We start from the raw sequence: 19,063 nt of genomic DNA on the forward strand, positions 1-19,063 counted from the left end.
AAAATCAACTTTTTTTATTTATGACGTTCTTGAAAGGAGTGAGCGATATGAGAAAAGGGTTGAAAGTACGAATAACACCCTTATTACTTGTATTATTTTTGTTTATATCACAAATCAATGACTAATATTATCTTAACGATATTTGTGTCAACAATTTCAAGAAATGCGCTTTATTAAATCTTAGTCCAGAAAAATCTTACGGCTGGGTTAAGACCCCATGGTTTTAATTTTTACACATTTTTTGATCGTACATATTTTAATTAATAACAAAATTTTACCTCACTAGGTTTTTCTGTGCCAAGGTACATTTAACGATATTTAATTATAAAACACGACATGACCGAATGATGCGACTATTTCAAATATATCCATCCCATTGTCTTTCGATGAATATCTCTTTTATACGATGTTTCGTTATTTTATGACTGTGGATAATGGAAGCAGATTGTATAACGTTATTGCATAATGATCCTTTTTTTTTTACCAAAAAGGTTTGATTTTATATACAACATTTTGAGTGTGTCCAAATACTTGTTAAAAAAATCTAGATTATTTTCATCTCACCAATATCTCTAGTGAAGTTCTAGTGATTGATGAATAATGTTTCAAATTGGTTCATACATATAAAATTTCCAAGAATTTGAGTAGTGTGGTTGTCAATAATGGGTAGAATTGGTGAATGTTACACGTGTGTAAAGTGATCACTTAAACCAGCCTATGACGGTCGTCAGCCCCGTAAATGCCCAGACTTCCATATTCTTCTTCATCTTTGATGAAATGTCAAAAAATAATTGATTTTATATGTTTCTGTGTTGTGGTTCTGTGAACGTTTACATAAAATGTGTTAGTTGTGATTTCTCTGCTTAACTAGAAGGTGTTTTCCTGTGATGTGTGAGAGTAAGTACCTCATAAATGCATGTGTCAGATTTTTTTTAGCATATAGTTGTTTGATCTTTGTTATTTATTAAGTCATAGCCTGTGGGTGGGTTCTTCATATAATAAAAAAAACACATACTATGGTATAAATCTTATCGTAATTGCAATCCAGAAAACAATTATGAAAAACCAAGATTCGATATTGTTCTTGATATTGTTATTATCATAACGTTTGTAAAAAAATATATTTGTATTTGGAATAATAAGAGAAATATAAATCTATGTCTCTTTGTAATGAGTACCTACGCAAATGATATAAAACCGCATTCTGGCAGCACCGGCGCAAAGTGCAATTAATCACCAACAGATGTCTCCTCCAAGTCTTTGTATCTTCAAGTACCTGTTTCCTCTCCTTTGCTTCCCGACTTTGTAGAGACCAATTGTTTAATTTTCTCGCCATTGTACACTTTATTATGTAATTAAAACTTTATAAATTCGCGTGAAAATTATAATTAAGAAATTTGTCTTGCTATGTGACATTTATTGGTGAAACTGCGTTTTCTATAGTAATTGGATTAAACCATAACTTTACTTTCACTTAACCCTTATATATTGATTTTATTACGTTACTGATGGAATGGAAAAATGGAAGACTTAAAATAACTGTAAAATTTAAAGCGCACTTGAGGTGATTTCTTGCAAAATGACCATTGAAAAATACCATAAAAAATGACCATATATAAATTGACCATAATATATTATTTTAAATTATCATAATTAAGGCAGAGAGAATAAAAAAATATACCACCCTGTCTTTCAAACATTCTTCGTCTCTTCCACATTCATGCAATATCCTCATACATACCCGCCGATTATTTTGACCCTGCCGCATTTAAGTATTTGATATACCTTATTATTAAAATGCACCTATATTAAATACATCTATTTTTAAATACATACATTTTTCAATCCAATTTGAAATGCGTCCGGTGATAATTTTATGACTTTTTTTTTACTTTTGCAATATTATTTTATTATACTAAATACATCTTTTCAAAATTGATATAACGAATTGATATATAAAATGAATTGTAATAATTTTAAGGTTTTCTCAAACAAACCATGTAAATTTGCTTAACGTATTTTGCGTATTTTGATCACACTCTGACCAGATTTTCATTAGCAATTTCAAACTACGCTAAGCTATATCATATTAGTGTTTATTGCATAACTTCAGTTACTTTAAGAGTACCCCGAAGGCGGGAAGTGGTAAACTGTTAATGAAGTGATACTATACATACAGAATATTAAGAAAACTAAGCGTTGTTGAAGTCAACCCAATGCAGTGCATATTATATATATATATATATATATATATATATATATATATATATATATATATATATATATATATATATATATATATATATATATATATATATATATATATATATATATATATATATATATATATATATATATATATATATATATATATATATATATATATATATATATATATATATATATATATATATATATATATATATATATATATATATATATATATATATATATATATATATATATATATATATATATATTTATAAGGTAAAAATCATTTAAAAAAATACGTTGGGCTTAATGGGTCTTGTATAAAATAAGTTATAAACCAAATCAATATTTTGTATAAGAATCTATTGAGTTGGTTTATAATTAATTTTTATAACAACGAAAAATAGCTTAAAAAATACGTTTTTCTATTACATCAAGCCTTTTTGAATATTTTGTGCCAAAAAATATCTGACTTAAGTTTTAGGATTGAGATTATTTGAAAAAAATGAAAACTATGTTTTTTTCTTCCATCTCACTTTACTATCACAGTCATTTAATGCAAAAACTTGAATAAACATGAATTATTTGGATTATTTAAATAAAACCAACTGTAAAAAAACCTGCGAATGAATGAACGAAAGCATAGAGAAGTGACATGAATTATATAAACATCCCATATTTCTACTTGTTGCCCTTATAAATAACGGATATTAAAACCGTATGCTGGAGGTTCCAGGTTCGATTCCCAAGAGGGTCAAAATAAAAACGAATGATTTTCAGTCTAATATATATTGAATTTAAGTGCATTTAACGGTCAAGATAACGCTGCTTCTACACGATTAGGTGCGGATGAGGGTTAGAAGAAGAATAGTATTTTTTTTTATTAAAACTGTATTAATTAAAAATATTTATATGTTACCTAATTTTCTTCCTTTATTTTCAACACGCTTAAAACCATATATCTTTAAACTGTACTTAGTTCAGCTTGTGCTATTTTAATAATTTATAATTAAAATCATCTGAACAATGACAGAGGAGTATTTCTACGATTTCTGTATAATTTGGTTCACGTTCAGTGTTTTTTTCTTCCTTTTTTACTACAAATTTACGAATACTATGTTACACAATAAGCATGTTACGGTAATACCCTTCGAAATCCGCAATACCTTCACAGGTCACAAGGGTTCGATATAATTGACCATTTTCATGGGATGACTGAGAATTTCTAAGAATCGGGACTTTGCGTATTGATAAAACATGAGATTTTATTCGGAGAAATCTTTAGGTCGAGATACAAAGTACAAGAGATATATTAAAACCTTATTTAACTTCAATGGAAAACATGACTTTGAGCTATTTATATAAAAGGATGTTTTCAGATATACAGGCTGGCGCAAAAGTAATCACCCTATTAGAAGATGTTATGATTTTTGCAAATAGGGTCATACATCAATCACATTTGGCGTTTGTAAACTAGACAGCTGCAGTATACAAACGTGTTGATAAAATGGACACAAATGTGTATTTACACTGGCGGCAGCCACTTGACGGATATCATCTTTCCCAATTAACAAAAAAGGTTTTCATTACTCAAAATCGTTTTTTTTTTTTTTAAATTTATTTAATAAAAAAGTTAAATAAAAAATACTGGGACGTTTGATTTTGAGCCACCCTTAATTTGTTTGCATACTGCAGCTGTCTAATTCTCAAATGTCAAATATGATTTACGTACGACGCCATTTGCAAAAATTATAACATCTCCCGATTCTGGCTAATTTTGTGCCATCCTTTGATTCTTTAACGTTTCATCTAATTATAAACTGGCAAATGTTTGTATAAAAATGTAACGATTTTTTTGTGATGATGATTTGCATTGAATTGCGAACGGGATGAGAAACGAGCAAATGTATGCATCATAAATTTTCAGTAAATTAATCGCCAGACATCGCTTCTGTCGAAAACAATTTGCTTAATGTATGGCAACATATCATGAAAACAATAAATCACTTATTTTTCTATCGACGGACAATCCAATAAAAAAGCGTTTTCGCTATTTTGATTTTTAGACTGTACGCCATAGAAATTGATGTAAAAAATTTAAAACTGCCTGATCGACTGTCATTTCTCATTCTCTTGATCATATAAAAACTTCTCAAAGAAAGATAAACATGACTCATGCTTGACTCAATATGTACATCATGCACATTTAAAATTAACAATAGTTCTCAATCTTTTTCTGGCCTATTTCCTAGTGTATATTTTTTGGCTAGCTATCTTCTAGATGGAGTCGCCCCTAAGCCACTTCAGTCACCCACGTTACGAAAAGCTATGTTAGATGAAAGATATGATAAAATATCAATAGATCAAAAAGCCTTAGAGATACAATTTAAAAAGTCCTCAGTCAAAAAGTCAATTTAAAAGTTTAAAAAATAAACGAATTTTACTTATTTTTACGATTAAATATTTTAGTGTGTGGCACTAAAATATTTAATCATTTCCTTAAAGTGCAAAATTAGGTCAATTTGACCTATTTTTGCAATAACTTCACAAAACATCTAATTATGTATTATACTCGACCTTATTTTCCACGTTTTCACTTTATGTATTCCTTTAATGTTTTACTTGTTTTCCATCTATTTTTCTTGTTTAAAATAATCCAATTATATATTTCAAAAGCAATATTTAGTTTGTGGTATAGAACTTCTTCGAGAGGTATTTATTACACAAAGTAAACAACGAACGAAAAGGAGAAAGTTAAAGTAATTATAATAAGCTATATATTATATTGTGCTAACGTGAATACTGCAAAATATTGTTAACCAACGTATAAATTTTTTTTGTAGGATTATTTATTTATATATTAAATTTATACGTACCAAAGAATGACGAAAAGTGGAATGTAAACCGAAAAATATCCAATTAGTTTATGGTTTTAATACATCAGAGAAAAAAAATCATCTTTGGGTAATAAATACTTTAAACTATATACGAGTTTAGCAAATTTTCGGATTTTCTCACAGATAAATAAAAAAAGATAACTTCCGAAATTAAATTAAATGGAGTTATTTAAACAGCATCACAACGACTTAAATAGTTTTCCTTAATTCAAAATGTTTTATGTTTTAAATATTGTAGAGAAAAGGTATGTATGTATCTTCTTCAGATTATTTTTTTTTCTACTGCTGCCAAAGAATTTTAACAACTAATAATCAAAATTTTACAACATCCATAAAAGAATAATTGTATTGCCTACTTTCAAAATCTGACAGATCCATGTAAGTCAATTTTACAAAAAAATCAAAATTCCCGGGTAACATTTATGTTTAAAAGATTTGTCTCTCTTAAGATTAAATATTATGAAATAGAGAATTATCCCATTTTTTAGAAAATTATTCAGTATTGAAAAAAACACGAGACACAAACCTATAATGTCGTCATCTTAATTTTTGACCTATCCTGCTCTCTGATTGGCAAATATGGGTCAGAAGGCAAGATTCATGAATTTAGCGGAATTCGAAATACAGCGCTGGTTTGAAGTATTTTTAGCAGGGTTTTCAATATATTTTTACAAAAATACAAAATTTTTATAATAAATATTTTAAACCATAATATCCACAATCGGCATTCCAATAGAATATATATTTTAAAATCTTTAAAAAATTGGATCTGGCGGATTTTGAAAGAAGGCGACAAAATGCTACTAGAATATTGTTAATTTTGAGGGATTAGTAAGTATTCTTGTATTGCAGGATTTTACAAATTAACAACATAATAACATCATGTTATTTTGAGAAGACCTGAAAAAAAGAAGGCCTACTAATCATTGTGGGAAAAGGCTTCCTAAACTTTTGTTGACATACACGACTACCTTCCAGCTAAGACCCAACTTCTCACATTTCGAAATGGCGTTGTTTGTTATCCAAGACAATTAAGTATTCCATCATAATTGCGTTTACTCACCCCTTTGGCTGAGAGAAACTCCATCCCTCTAGCCACTTGGTAGACGAAGGCAGTAAGGTCACGTGATGTGAGAGTTTCACTTCCTGCGTGCACGTTTCCGTAATGCCTTTCGGCCCTAGAGGCACGCAGGAAGGCTTGCAGTTTCCCCAAGCTGATGTACTCCATTATTACGAAAATCGGGTCCTGAAAAAATGCATATTGGATTAAAAAATCAAAGAAAAAAAGGTTTTAAAATATAAAGACAATAAAGGTGGAGAATGTTGGAAGCTCTCCGGTGAATTTAAATGTTACATATTTTAAATATCAACTTGAGGTGAAATGTCTTTTTTTGTTTGTTTGTATAAAGTGATCACTTAAGTCAGGGAATTGCCATGTCCTAAGCCCTGAAAAGCTCCAACTTACATAATTATTTGTTTTAAAAAAATCTCCCATAGTAAATATTGATTTTGTCATCTATAGGGTGAATAATGCAGTGTCTAATAAATATGTTTTTAATTCTTCTCATAGTAAATTATATACATATTTTATATTTGTGAAAATATGTATATTTTTGCGTGGCTTCATATTCAATGCACGATAAAAACAACGTTTAAGAGTTTTTAAATCATGTTTTTGAAATTCATATTTTTTAAATCATATTTTCATATGGTGTACGGAGTGCGTGGAAGTTTTTGGTAAAGGAAGGGTAATTAACAGTATTTCAATGTTTTAGAATTTAGTAGATAAACTCTGATGATGACAAGGTTCTTGTCGAAACCGTTTGGATAAAGTGTACCGATAAAAAATGGTTAAAACAAAGTGGTTTTATTGTATTAAATACATATTTTAATATAAATATTTATAATTTTTTTACATTTTTTACAAAATAAAAAACTGAATTTAGACTGATTATAAAATTTCAATATGCACATATAAAACAATATTTAAATTTCAATAATTACTTAATCACTGTCTTCATCTTACCGTCCTCAATGTATGAGTAAGTATATCACTTGCACCTTTTTGTTAACATTGAAGAAATAAATATTTTATAAAGGATTTTGGTCTTTTCATTTGGGACTTACCCTAGTTGCCTTATTTAGGTCAATTTTCATATCCTCGTTTAACATAAAATTGGGCCAAAACAATTATAACCTTGTATTATATTAAGCCAAAAGCATTACAACTCATAAAAGCTTTAAAAAAAAATAAAATTACCAGCCTGCTCTTTGTAAGTAATTGATGTGATTTATAAAACGTACCTTTTCGGTACAGCATGCCAGTAATCTGACGACATTTGGATGGGGCTCAAGCATTTTCATAACTTGTAGCTCAGAAAGGAGGTCGCTTCGTTCTTTTTCGTTCGCATTTTCTTTCAGAGTCTTCACAGCAACGATGGAAGGTCCAGCTTTACCTGAAATAAATTTGAAAATAAATGTTATTCTTCGCATTTAAAAAAAAAGTACCATCAATCATTAAAGTTTTACATAACAACTCCTCTTATTAAGGTTTTGAACAAAAATATCGATTGGTCCATTTTGATCACATTTTGAGTGTGTCCGTATTACTTTTTTCCATCTCAACAAAGATGAATAAGAATATAGAAGACTGGGCATTTACGGGCCTTACGGCCGTCATAGGTTGCTTTAAGTGATCACTTTACACACGTGTAACAATAACTAATTCTACCCATGATTAAAAACCACACTTCTCAATATTTAACGAGTGCTACGTTTTAAAACAATTGGTGAATACTTTAAGAGATTAAAGATTTTGAGAAAAGGAACATTTTCATTTTTAGAATTAAATTAAAAATAATAATAATACAAAAATAACTAAGTACCCATAAATAAGTAAGTAATAAAACTCAAGTGGTAAAAACAAGTGTTTTCTTTAATCATTGTAACTAAGTACCCATTAAAATTTAAAATTAAATAAATGTATATCAGTATAAAGACAGTAATCTATATTACCGATAAAAAAGTGATGAAAAAAGCATATAAGTCTAGTAAAGTACTGTCACATAGATCATTAGGTAGAGAATTATAATCTCTACTCCGTCACAAATTGGTTTATATTTGCAGTAATTTATGTTAAATATAAACTTAATACCATCAAGGACCTCAAGACCTCTAAAAAGATTTTTTCATTCTATGTTCAAGTACATTACACATAATTACTTGTTAAACTAATCTCCAAGGTTTCTAAAAATTAATGTAACAGCTTGAAATGGGATCATTTTTGTAATAAAAAAGTTAATTCAAACCAATTTTCGTATTTTTGGCCCCTTTGTTCCCATTTATATAATAATAAATTTAGAGTTTAATTAAATTTTACGATTAACCATAAAAATTCTTTCAACCCCTATTTTTGGTATTTCACTAAGGTTGCTTAGACAGAAAGTATAAAAAATTACTTTTTAAAAGTAAATCGGGCCTATATTTTTACGTGCAATTGAATTTATCTTCAAAAGTGGAAATAAAATTTTCACATGATTTGCCTTAGACACTCATATTATACCACTTTTGTGTGTATTTATGGACACATGACTATTTTTGAGACCTACGCATTTTCTTATGAAGAGGTGAATACACAAACTGCTTGTGGCTTTTGGCTAGTTGTGTTCACAGAAATAAACTTGAAAGTGGTGTTCTCAAGTGTTATATTTATTAATTTCAATCATCTTGTTTTTCCACACAATTACTGAAATATCAGTCAATTTATATTTGTTTATGCTATAAAGATATCGCTCACTCCTTTCAAGAACGTCATAAATCAAAAATCGACAATTTTTAGTTGTGCATGTTTTCGGAATGCCCAGAAAATGTACTATATCCCAGCAAAAGCGGTATATTTTTAGCTTAATACTTAATTTTGAAGAAAATGCATTGTTTAATTATTTTTTTCAATAAACTAAATATTTTTCAAATGGAGAAAAAACCTTCAGGTTTCACCTAAAAAGATCTGTTACATAATCTGTTACATAGTAAAAAGTTCAATAAGTGTCTTGATATTAATTTTTAATACATTGTATTATATTTTTAAACTTTAAAAACGTTCTCCTGAGAAATCAGGTTTTTTGATTTATGACGTTCTTGAAAGGAGTGAGCGATATGTGTATAACACAGCACTAATTAATATAATAAAATAAAAATGAAAAATCGTCTTAAAACCGATTTTTAATAAATAATGTTATAATTTAAAAAAATACTTAATCGGTCAAAATCAGGAATAGAGAAAATTTTTTTTTTTAATATGATACAATAAGATTTGGATTACTGGTCTCCATTGAAATTGGTGACAAATATTTCATTAATTGATTCGGCAGTTACTTGTAATAAGTTCTATCCATTTTTTATTTATGTTTCACTTGGTGAATACAACATCTAATGAAACACGTGTTTGGGTGCAATCCGCATCATTTTTTAAATACCGTGTTTAAAAATGATGCTGATTGCATCGAAACACGTGTTAAATAATTTTAAGAATAAGTGGTATTTACCAAGTAAAACTTAAATGTACATAAAATAGTTTTAATTAACTTAAAACCGATGTTTTTATATGGACATAAAACTACTTGCTGTTTTAATTTTTAAATAATTTAAGAAAATACGAGAACTTTAATTTTAAAATAGAGTTTTTCGAGCGTTATCATAACATTAGACTTATCTACATAAAACAAACCGAATTTAGAAAAATTATTGAATAAAATTGTGAGTGTAAATTCAATAAAACCGCGTCGGAGCGTCGCGACGCGACGCCCGAGAGGTTTAATATATAATGGCCGGTTGAAAAGGCAATATCCGTTTAGTAATTGCATTTCAGGATGCCATCTGTCGTGACAAGCATGAAAAAGGGAATGTTTTTCAGTCACAAAACACATTTTTTGTTATGTTGTGCTGTTCATGAAATTTTTATGAAAAGTAAATATTCCCTTGGTATTCTTGTCGTTCGGACTATGTTGACAACCGAATGCTTATATATATATATATATATATATATATATATATATATATATATATATATATATATATATATATATATATATATATATATATATATATATATATATATATATATATATATATATATATATATATATATATACATATATATGTATATAAATATATGTATATATATATATATATATATATATATATATATATATATATATATATATATATATATATATATATATATATATATATATATATATATATATATATATATATATATATATATATATATATATATATATATATATATATATATATATATATATATATATATATATATATATATATATATTTATATATATAAATATATATATATATATATATATATATATATATATATATATATATATATATATATATATATATATATATATATATATATATATATATATATATATATATATATATATATATATATATATATATATATATATATATATATATATATATATATATATATATATCTTTATATGTATACATATATATTTATATATATATATATATATATATATATATATATATATATATATATATATATATATATATATATATATATATATATATATATATATATATATATATATATATCTATACATATAGTTTCAAGGTACTTTTACGAGGTCTCATACCCATTGTAGAATCTAGAAAAATATTTTACGGAGGTAGTATACAGCCGGAAGGAAATATTGTTACAATATTTACGGTTTTACTCTCGATATTTCCTCTTTACGTAGGAATAGATGCAGAAAATGTCGTATCTGAGTGAAATATTACAGACGCACATTCATTAAATATTTGTATGTTGCGGACTGTTGTTTATGAACCGAAGTGTTTTTATTTTTTATTTTCAATATTTTTCCAACATTTTATTGAGTCGATATTTGTTCAAAACCTAATAACAGGCAGTAATAGACTTATAACCTCATTTTTTTTTTGAATAATCCATAGTGAGGTGGTGTGAGCATTTGGCTATGCTGGAGATCCCGGGTTTGTTTGAAATAAGTTAAAACACCTAAAATGTTTTGAATAAAAAACAGGTAAATTTTTTATCTTAATAAAAAAAATTGAAAACATTTTTTTCAGGCATCTTCCTGCAGACAAGCCTACAATAGAGGCTTTGCAGGGTATACCTTGAAATTAAAAAAAAATGTTTTCAATACCATATAAGTGATTTACTACTTTATCTATTATTACTACTTTTGTCCGCCTCCGTAGTGTAATGGTCAGCATGCTCGGCTACCGTTCTGGAGGTCCCGGGTTTGATTCCCAGGGGGTTTAATAAATATAAGTGATTTTTTCACTCTAATATTTATTCAATATTACACTAGACTGGTACCTGAAGTGGAGTACTGATCACCTTTCCTTCATGTGTAATCGATGGAGATAACACTGCGTTTATATGAAGCAGTGCCCTATGCACCATTGGGGTGCGGTAGGGGATTTATTATTTATTATTATTATTACTATATCAATATCACCCTGAACTGTTGACTTAATTGTAAGTTTGATCATCTTGCCTTCAAGTAATTTACGATAAACGTTATACTGCGTTAATCCGATACAGTATACAAACTTTTGGGTATTGATGAAGGACAGTAAAATAATAAAAATATAACTTCAACTCACTTTTATGATTTTTTACTCGCAAATTTATCTAGCAGACTTTTTGCCGATTACGCTTTATTTTATATTACATATTTAATTAAAAGTTTCTCACAAATATTTTTAAATCAATCAATCCTTAGCATCCCATGTTATTAATTTCCAAAATCTAATAATTCTGTCACCTCTATCCAATTAACCCCTAAGCTTAAAAATAGAGGGTGAAATCCTACACATATACATCATATCGAGTTTGACACTTCTGTTTTTATTAAATTAATATTTCATTACTGTAATTTCTAAATGAAATTCCATGACATTGAAAGCGATTTTGGTATTCAACAAAAAAAACTCTTCTGATTTATTGACTAGTGAATGCTTTCACCGAGTAGCTAATAACTTCAGACCTCAGTTTTTTTACACAACTATAAAGCTTTTTTAGTATTTGTGTTCTTGTGATAAACATAGTTTTACGTATTATTTTTATTTAATTTAAATTCAACCAACTAAATAGAACTTGTTCTTAAAATTTATTGTGGCACGTGTTACGATGCATTCTCCATCATTAAAAAAAATAATTATTAAAAATAAAATAATAAATAAAATAAAAAAATATATACATATATATATATATATATATATATATATATATATATATATATATATATATATATATATATATATATATATATATATATATATATATATATATATATATATATATATATATATATATATATATATATATATATATATATATATATATATATATATATATATATATATATATATATATATATATATATATATATATATATATATATATATATATATACATATATATATATATATATATATATATATATATATATATATATATATATATATATATATATATATATAAATATATATATATATATATATATATATATATATATATATATATACATATACATATATATATATATATATATATATATATATATATATATATATATATATATATATATATATATATATATATATATATATATTTATATATATATATATATATATATATATATGTATATTTATATATATATATATAATATTTATATATATATTTATAAATATATATATATATATATATATATATATATATATATATATATATATATATATATATATATATATATATATATATATATATATATATATATATATATATATATACATATAAATATATACATATATGTATATATATATATATATATATATATATATATATATATATATATATATATATATATATATATATATATATATATATATATATATATATATATATATATATATATATATATATATATATATATATATATATATATATATATATATATATATATATATATATATATATATATATAAATATATTCATATATATATATATATATATATATATATATATATATATATATATATATATATATATTATATATATATATATATATGTTTATATTTATATGTATAAATATCGTTTTGATTCAATTATTTGTTTCAATATCGATACAAATATTATCGGAAATTAGTATGGTATATTTGTATTACTTGAAAATGTTAGAAAATTTAAACAGTTTTGCTTACTAAGATAAATACCAATAAGTTTATTACATATTATCATAGGAATGTTAAATTAATCCACCTGTGTATTTTGCCAAAATATATACTCGATATACATATTGTTGTATGTAAATTAAACATATTTTGGATATAAAATAAATAAATAACAAACATAAATTTGGTATTCCTTTCATCATTAAACAAAACTCGAAGATCAAAGCAATATTATGGTGTTTGTTTTTAAAACTATGTGTTTCTGCTGGAATAAATAGATGTATAGACGGGTAAAAAATATTAGTATGATAAAATGAATTGGAATTTAAAACATGCTGTAATTAAAATTCTTCGTAACTAAAGGCCTTGAGTGAGTGTGTATGGAAGAGAAGAAAGATAAAATGAAATATGTTAAGTTGTATTTACATATTATTAATTAATTTGGCATTAAATTTGTTTTAAAACATAGTGATATAAATATAAAAATTTAACAATTGTAAAATACCATTGAGGGAATATTAATGTTATACGACTAGAAAACTACACATTCTTAAAACTTACAACATTTTGAGTGTGTCCAAATACTTGTTCACAAAATATGGATTATCCTCAATTACAGGAGTTATTTTCATATTATTTTTTGATATCTCATCAAAGATAAAGAAGAATATGGAAGTCTGGGTATTGACGGGGCTGACAACCGTCATAGGCTGGATTAAGTGATCAGTTTACACACGTGTAACATTCACCAATTCTACCCATTATTGACAATCACACTACTCAAATTCTTGAAAGTTCTGTATATATGAAACAATAAGAGTTTCTGCTTAATAAAAAGCTTCTTTACATCTCACCAATAGATGTCTCTAGTGAAGTTCTAGTGATTCAAGAACAAGGTTTCTAAATTGGTTCATATATACAGAACTTCCAAGAATTTGAGTAGTGTGATTGTCAATAATGGGTAGAATTGGTGAATGTTACACGTGTGTAAAGTGATCACTTAAACCAGCCTATGACGGTCGTCAGCCCCGTAAATGCCCAGACTTCCATATTCTTCTTTATCTTTGATGAGATGTCAAAAAATAATATTCTTAAAACTTATTGTGTTAACCATGGTAAAATCAGAAGTGGTCTTATACCTCTGTTTCATTTTTATTTTATTATTTAAAACATAAAGATTAAAATTTTTAAAAAAATGTTTCGTTTTACGAAGTACGTATGATGTTGAGAGTCTTACCATCAATATCTGTAGCTTCACATCTCCAAACTTGGCCAAATGCTCCTTCTCCGAGGATATCAAAGACTTTCAAGTGATGACGAGGAAATTCCCATCTATCTGCTGGAGGCTTCGTATCCATGACTCCCGAAGAAATCTGTAACACAAATATATTTATATGAGTCTTATATAAGTCACAAATATAAGTCTTTTACATGAAAAATTAAACAACCCTTTTTCAAATTCAAATATTTCATGTTTAAGTTTTGTCCTAACATTTCTTGGTGGAACTGCATTTTATAGAATAAAATAACAACTATGTATATTTTTCACATTAATTTTATTAATTATTAAACCGGGTAACCGTGGTTACGACGAAACGCTCAACCGGGTAACCGGGTAAACGTTTTGTCATTAAATAAAAGTAAAAGTGACTAACCACAAAGTAAATGCTTTAAATATGAATAATATTGGAAGTAGATTTGTATAAATCTGTTAAGATTGGTCCATTTATTTATAAAACCAGTATACTTTGAGCACAGATTATTTATTTAAACTTTATGTACTTTATGTCCGCCTCCGTAGCGTAATGGTCAGCACGCTCGGCTACCGTTCTGGAGGTCCCGGGTTCGATTCCCAAGGGGGGTAAAATAAATATAAGTGATTTTTTCACTGTCATATTTATTCAATATTACCCTGGACTGGTACCTGAAGCGGAGGGCTGATCACCTTTCCTTCATGTGTAAACGATCAAGATAACATTGCGTTTATATGATGCGGTGCCCTATGCACTATTCGGCGCGTATAAGGGTTTAATTTAAAATGAAGAAAAAAAATATCACCATAATTTAAATACCAATACTTTAATAAATATGATTTAATGACGTAATAGTTATAATTTGGATACTGAAAATATTAAATGATTAAACCAAATTGTAAACGATCAAGATAACATTGCGTTTATATGATGCAGTGCCCAATGCACCATGGGGGTGCGGTAAGGGATTTAATTTAAAAAAAATAAAGAGAAATAAGTACATTGGTGGGCTTATTGCTAAAAAGAAATTTCTTCCACCCAACCAAAATCAAGAAGAGTGATTATCATGAAAAGTGTCTGATTTCTGATTTTATCGGCTTCTTTTTTGTTGATATGTTGATACAATAAGCAAGAAGTGACAGGTATTCGTGTCCCGTTCTAGAGATTCTCGTATATTCGAGTAGTCGCCCCGATTCAACTAGCCACTATATCAGTTTTTTAAATAAAATGTCTCACAGTATTCATTGTATTCAATACATTTCTATGGTCTGCCGGAGTTCGACAGAGATAAACGAATTTATGTGTTTTTTTAGAATGAAAAAATAAACATATATTGTTATTGAAATTACATACTGAAGACCTATAAATATTGCTTGTCGATTTGACAGATAAGGAACTACCAAGGCGAAAAATTATTCTTTGGCGCCGGAGGCTGTCTATAAGATGAAATGAACCAGTAAATTTCAAAAACGCCCAAAATGGTTACGGGAAGTTTCAATAAAAATGAAAAAAAAAATTTCTTTACTTATCATTATATTTATCAATTTTGTTTACAAACGAATTTTTTCACAATATTTTAAGAATAACAAAGTCATTGTACATAATTTCTGTATTGAACTCCATTTGAGAGTTTTTTAGATGGAGAGAAATATGGAAGTCTCGGCATTTATAGGGCTTAAGGCCTATCATTTGCTGTTTTAAGTAATCACTTTATTAAAAGTAAAAAAAAAAACTTAACTATTTAACTGTTATCATAATAAGAGTTTTTCAATAAAAAGCTGTTTTTCATCTCACCCATAGATGTCTCTAGTGAAGTTCCAGTGATTCAAGAATAATGTTTCAAAATTGGTTCATTTATATAGAACTTCCGAAAACTTGAGTAGTGTGGTTGTCAATAATGGGTAGAATTGGTGAATGTTACACGTGTGTAAAATGATCACTTAAACTAGCCTATGACCGTCGTCAGCCCCGTAAATGCCCAGACTTCCATATTCTTCTTCATCTTTTATGAGATGTCAAAAAATAATATGAAAATAACTTCTGTAATTGGAGATAATCTATATTTTGTGAACGAGTATTTGGACACACTCAAAATGTTGTAAATTAGAATATTTCTCTTAACTTGTTTCCTATCCAAATTTTTTTTTTTTGGGGGGTTTTGAAATTAACAGGTATAAATATGGTTTGGTCTTTTCGGTCTGGAAGATAACATACAAAACCCATTCCTTAACTTACTTAAATTGTAAAATATAAATGTTGTATATAAATTCCGTTTGGTTATATTCAATACTCAACCGCAATCGGAAAATGACAAAAATAGATACAAATATATTAAAAATTCTCTATATGGAGAAAGTAAGATAAAATGCTGAGTATTTTTATGGCTTTCTACCTGTTGTTGGGTGCTTTATGTGGTTACCTTTTACGCTGTGTTACATTAACTTATACTACCCATGACTAATAAGTATATTACTGAAATTTCAAATAATAAAACAGGATAAATTGACGGCCCCTATGTAAAGTACTCTATCTGCAAATCTGTTACTTTACGGGAGAGAGCTTAGAAGATTTTTTCAACGTGTTTCTTTTTATTAACTAACGGTTTTTCGCTGAAATTCTAAACGAGTATTATAAATCCAAAAATACGATAAAATAATGTATTTAATCGTTTTAAAACTGTATGTTTTGTCAAAATTAAGAAGTTAGCGTTTTAGGAGTTCAGTTCATTTCGAAAATTCGATGTAGATAGCGTCTCATGCGCCTGAAAACTAGGCGTATATTTTTTTTCAGTTGATAACATACACCAAATATCTCAAAATTGACAAAAAATTGTAGTTATAGCATTTTACGTAGGGCACGTCGAAATAATCATCACATGGTGTTTGATAAATAAACTGAATATATTGAAAGACATATCACAATTGACTTTCATAAAGAGTGATATTACCAAATAAATGATAAATTTACTTACTTGTACATATGTAAGGAATTTGAAACCCCGCTTAACGTTTGACTCGAAAACAGGATGCAAATCTTTTAAGCTAACTAACTAACTTACCATCGCGTATCCCGCAGGGGTAGGTAAAGAGAATAGAACGCCACACCACCCTGTCTTTGCAAATATTCCTCGCCTCTTACACGTTCAATCATCTCCTTATACATACATACCCGCCGATTATTTTGACTCCTGACCTGATGCTTGATAATTATTTAAGCAATTTGATTTTTCTTCAATCCTTACAATAATACTTTTTCAATTTTTTTTTGTTATAAAATATTTGAAAAATGTGGTATTTTATTAATCATTTTTATTAATATTCCCGCGATCTATGGTCAAATCCATCGATACGTGATCAATGATCGAACGGTTCGTGTCACCGGATGTTATTTATATTGAATTCTTTTATTAAATGTCTTGAAGTAAAAATCAAATTCTAAGATTTGTTTCTTGTGTACTTATTTCATGTTACAACTGTGCGCCACAACTGTCCAAGTAAAACATGTATTATGAACTTATTATGACAAGTTTTTCTCAAACTTTCTCTGTTCCTTTTTCCTAAAACTTCACCTTGCTTTACGATTTTTTCCTCACTCGTTTGTTCTACATGTCCAAACCATCTCAATGTACCTTTCTTAACTGTATCCATAATGCTTATCTCAGTTTTGCATTATTTCTTTTTATTATCATTCGAATATTCCATTCGGTTTATTTTAATCCTACTAAATACGATGAGGGTCTTTCTAATATCACCTTAGGGGCTTGTGTTATTTTCAGAGATTGAGGAAGGTTAAAATCGATTGATATAACCGCATAGCAACAGTAAATGAAATTAAAAATTAAGTATAATTAAATTGTTTTTTTTAAAATCACTATAAATATTTTTTTATAAATCAATTATAATGTCAACCGGTTTCGAAGCTTACCGCTCGCGAGTGTTTTTGCCTAGAATTTTCACTCATGAATTACATGAAATTATAGTAACATTAAACAAAAAGAGTAAATCCACTCACAAGTAGGCATAGGCTATGAAACTTATAAAGTTGAAGCCCGAGTAGGGAGATGATAAACGGTATTGCATAAGCCGTAGCTTGATTTCAGTGTCTATTGGACATTAGGTAATTTTAAAAAAAAGCTTACCGCTTCTTTATAAAGACTGATTTATTAGTCTTGATAAATAAGCGGTTAGCTTTGAAACCGGCAGACATTATAATTAAGTTATAATAAAATGTTTATAGTGATTTTAAAACAAAGTTACATTTTAATTATAAAATGGAAAATCACAACGTTAGTGCTTCAAATATAAATTGTATTAAAAATTAAGCTTTGATTACTTTTGCAGGGTAGAAGCAATATACGGTTTTGCAGTTTCCGCCAAGCAACATGCTTTGAAACTAACGAGCTGTAGTAAGCTCCACAGAATGATGTCGAACGTAGATATTCATATGCTT

The 19,063-nt window shown here is 27.0% G+C and overlaps 1 protein-coding gene across 2 annotated transcripts in view; it reads right to left on the reverse strand.

Annotated features, from left to right (window-relative positions):
- LOC148300236 (tyrosine kinase receptor Cad96Ca-like) overlaps positions 1-19,063 on the reverse strand; it is a 108,153-nt gene that overhangs the window by 12,196 nt on the left and 76,894 nt on the right. For both annotated transcript variants that reach the window (XM_088275068.1, XM_088275069.1), the window contains 3 exons: positions 14,599-14,734; positions 7,413-7,564; positions 6,172-6,354 (listed from right to left, as the gene is read on the reverse strand). In XM_088275068.1, coding sequence (XP_088131194.1) covers positions 6,172-6,354; positions 7,413-7,564; positions 14,599-14,734 — 471 coding nt within the window. The remainder of the gene's footprint in view (positions 1-6,171; positions 6,355-7,412; positions 7,565-14,598; positions 14,735-19,063) is intronic.

The sequence above is a fragment of the Brachycentrus maculatus genome, unplaced genomic scaffold, assembly GCF_059751285.1.
Source record: "Brachycentrus maculatus isolate JH-2025_06_01 unplaced genomic scaffold, ASM5975128v1 h1tg000779l, whole genome shotgun sequence".
NCBI classification, from domain to species: Eukaryota; Metazoa; Arthropoda; class Insecta; order Trichoptera; family Brachycentridae; genus Brachycentrus; species Brachycentrus maculatus.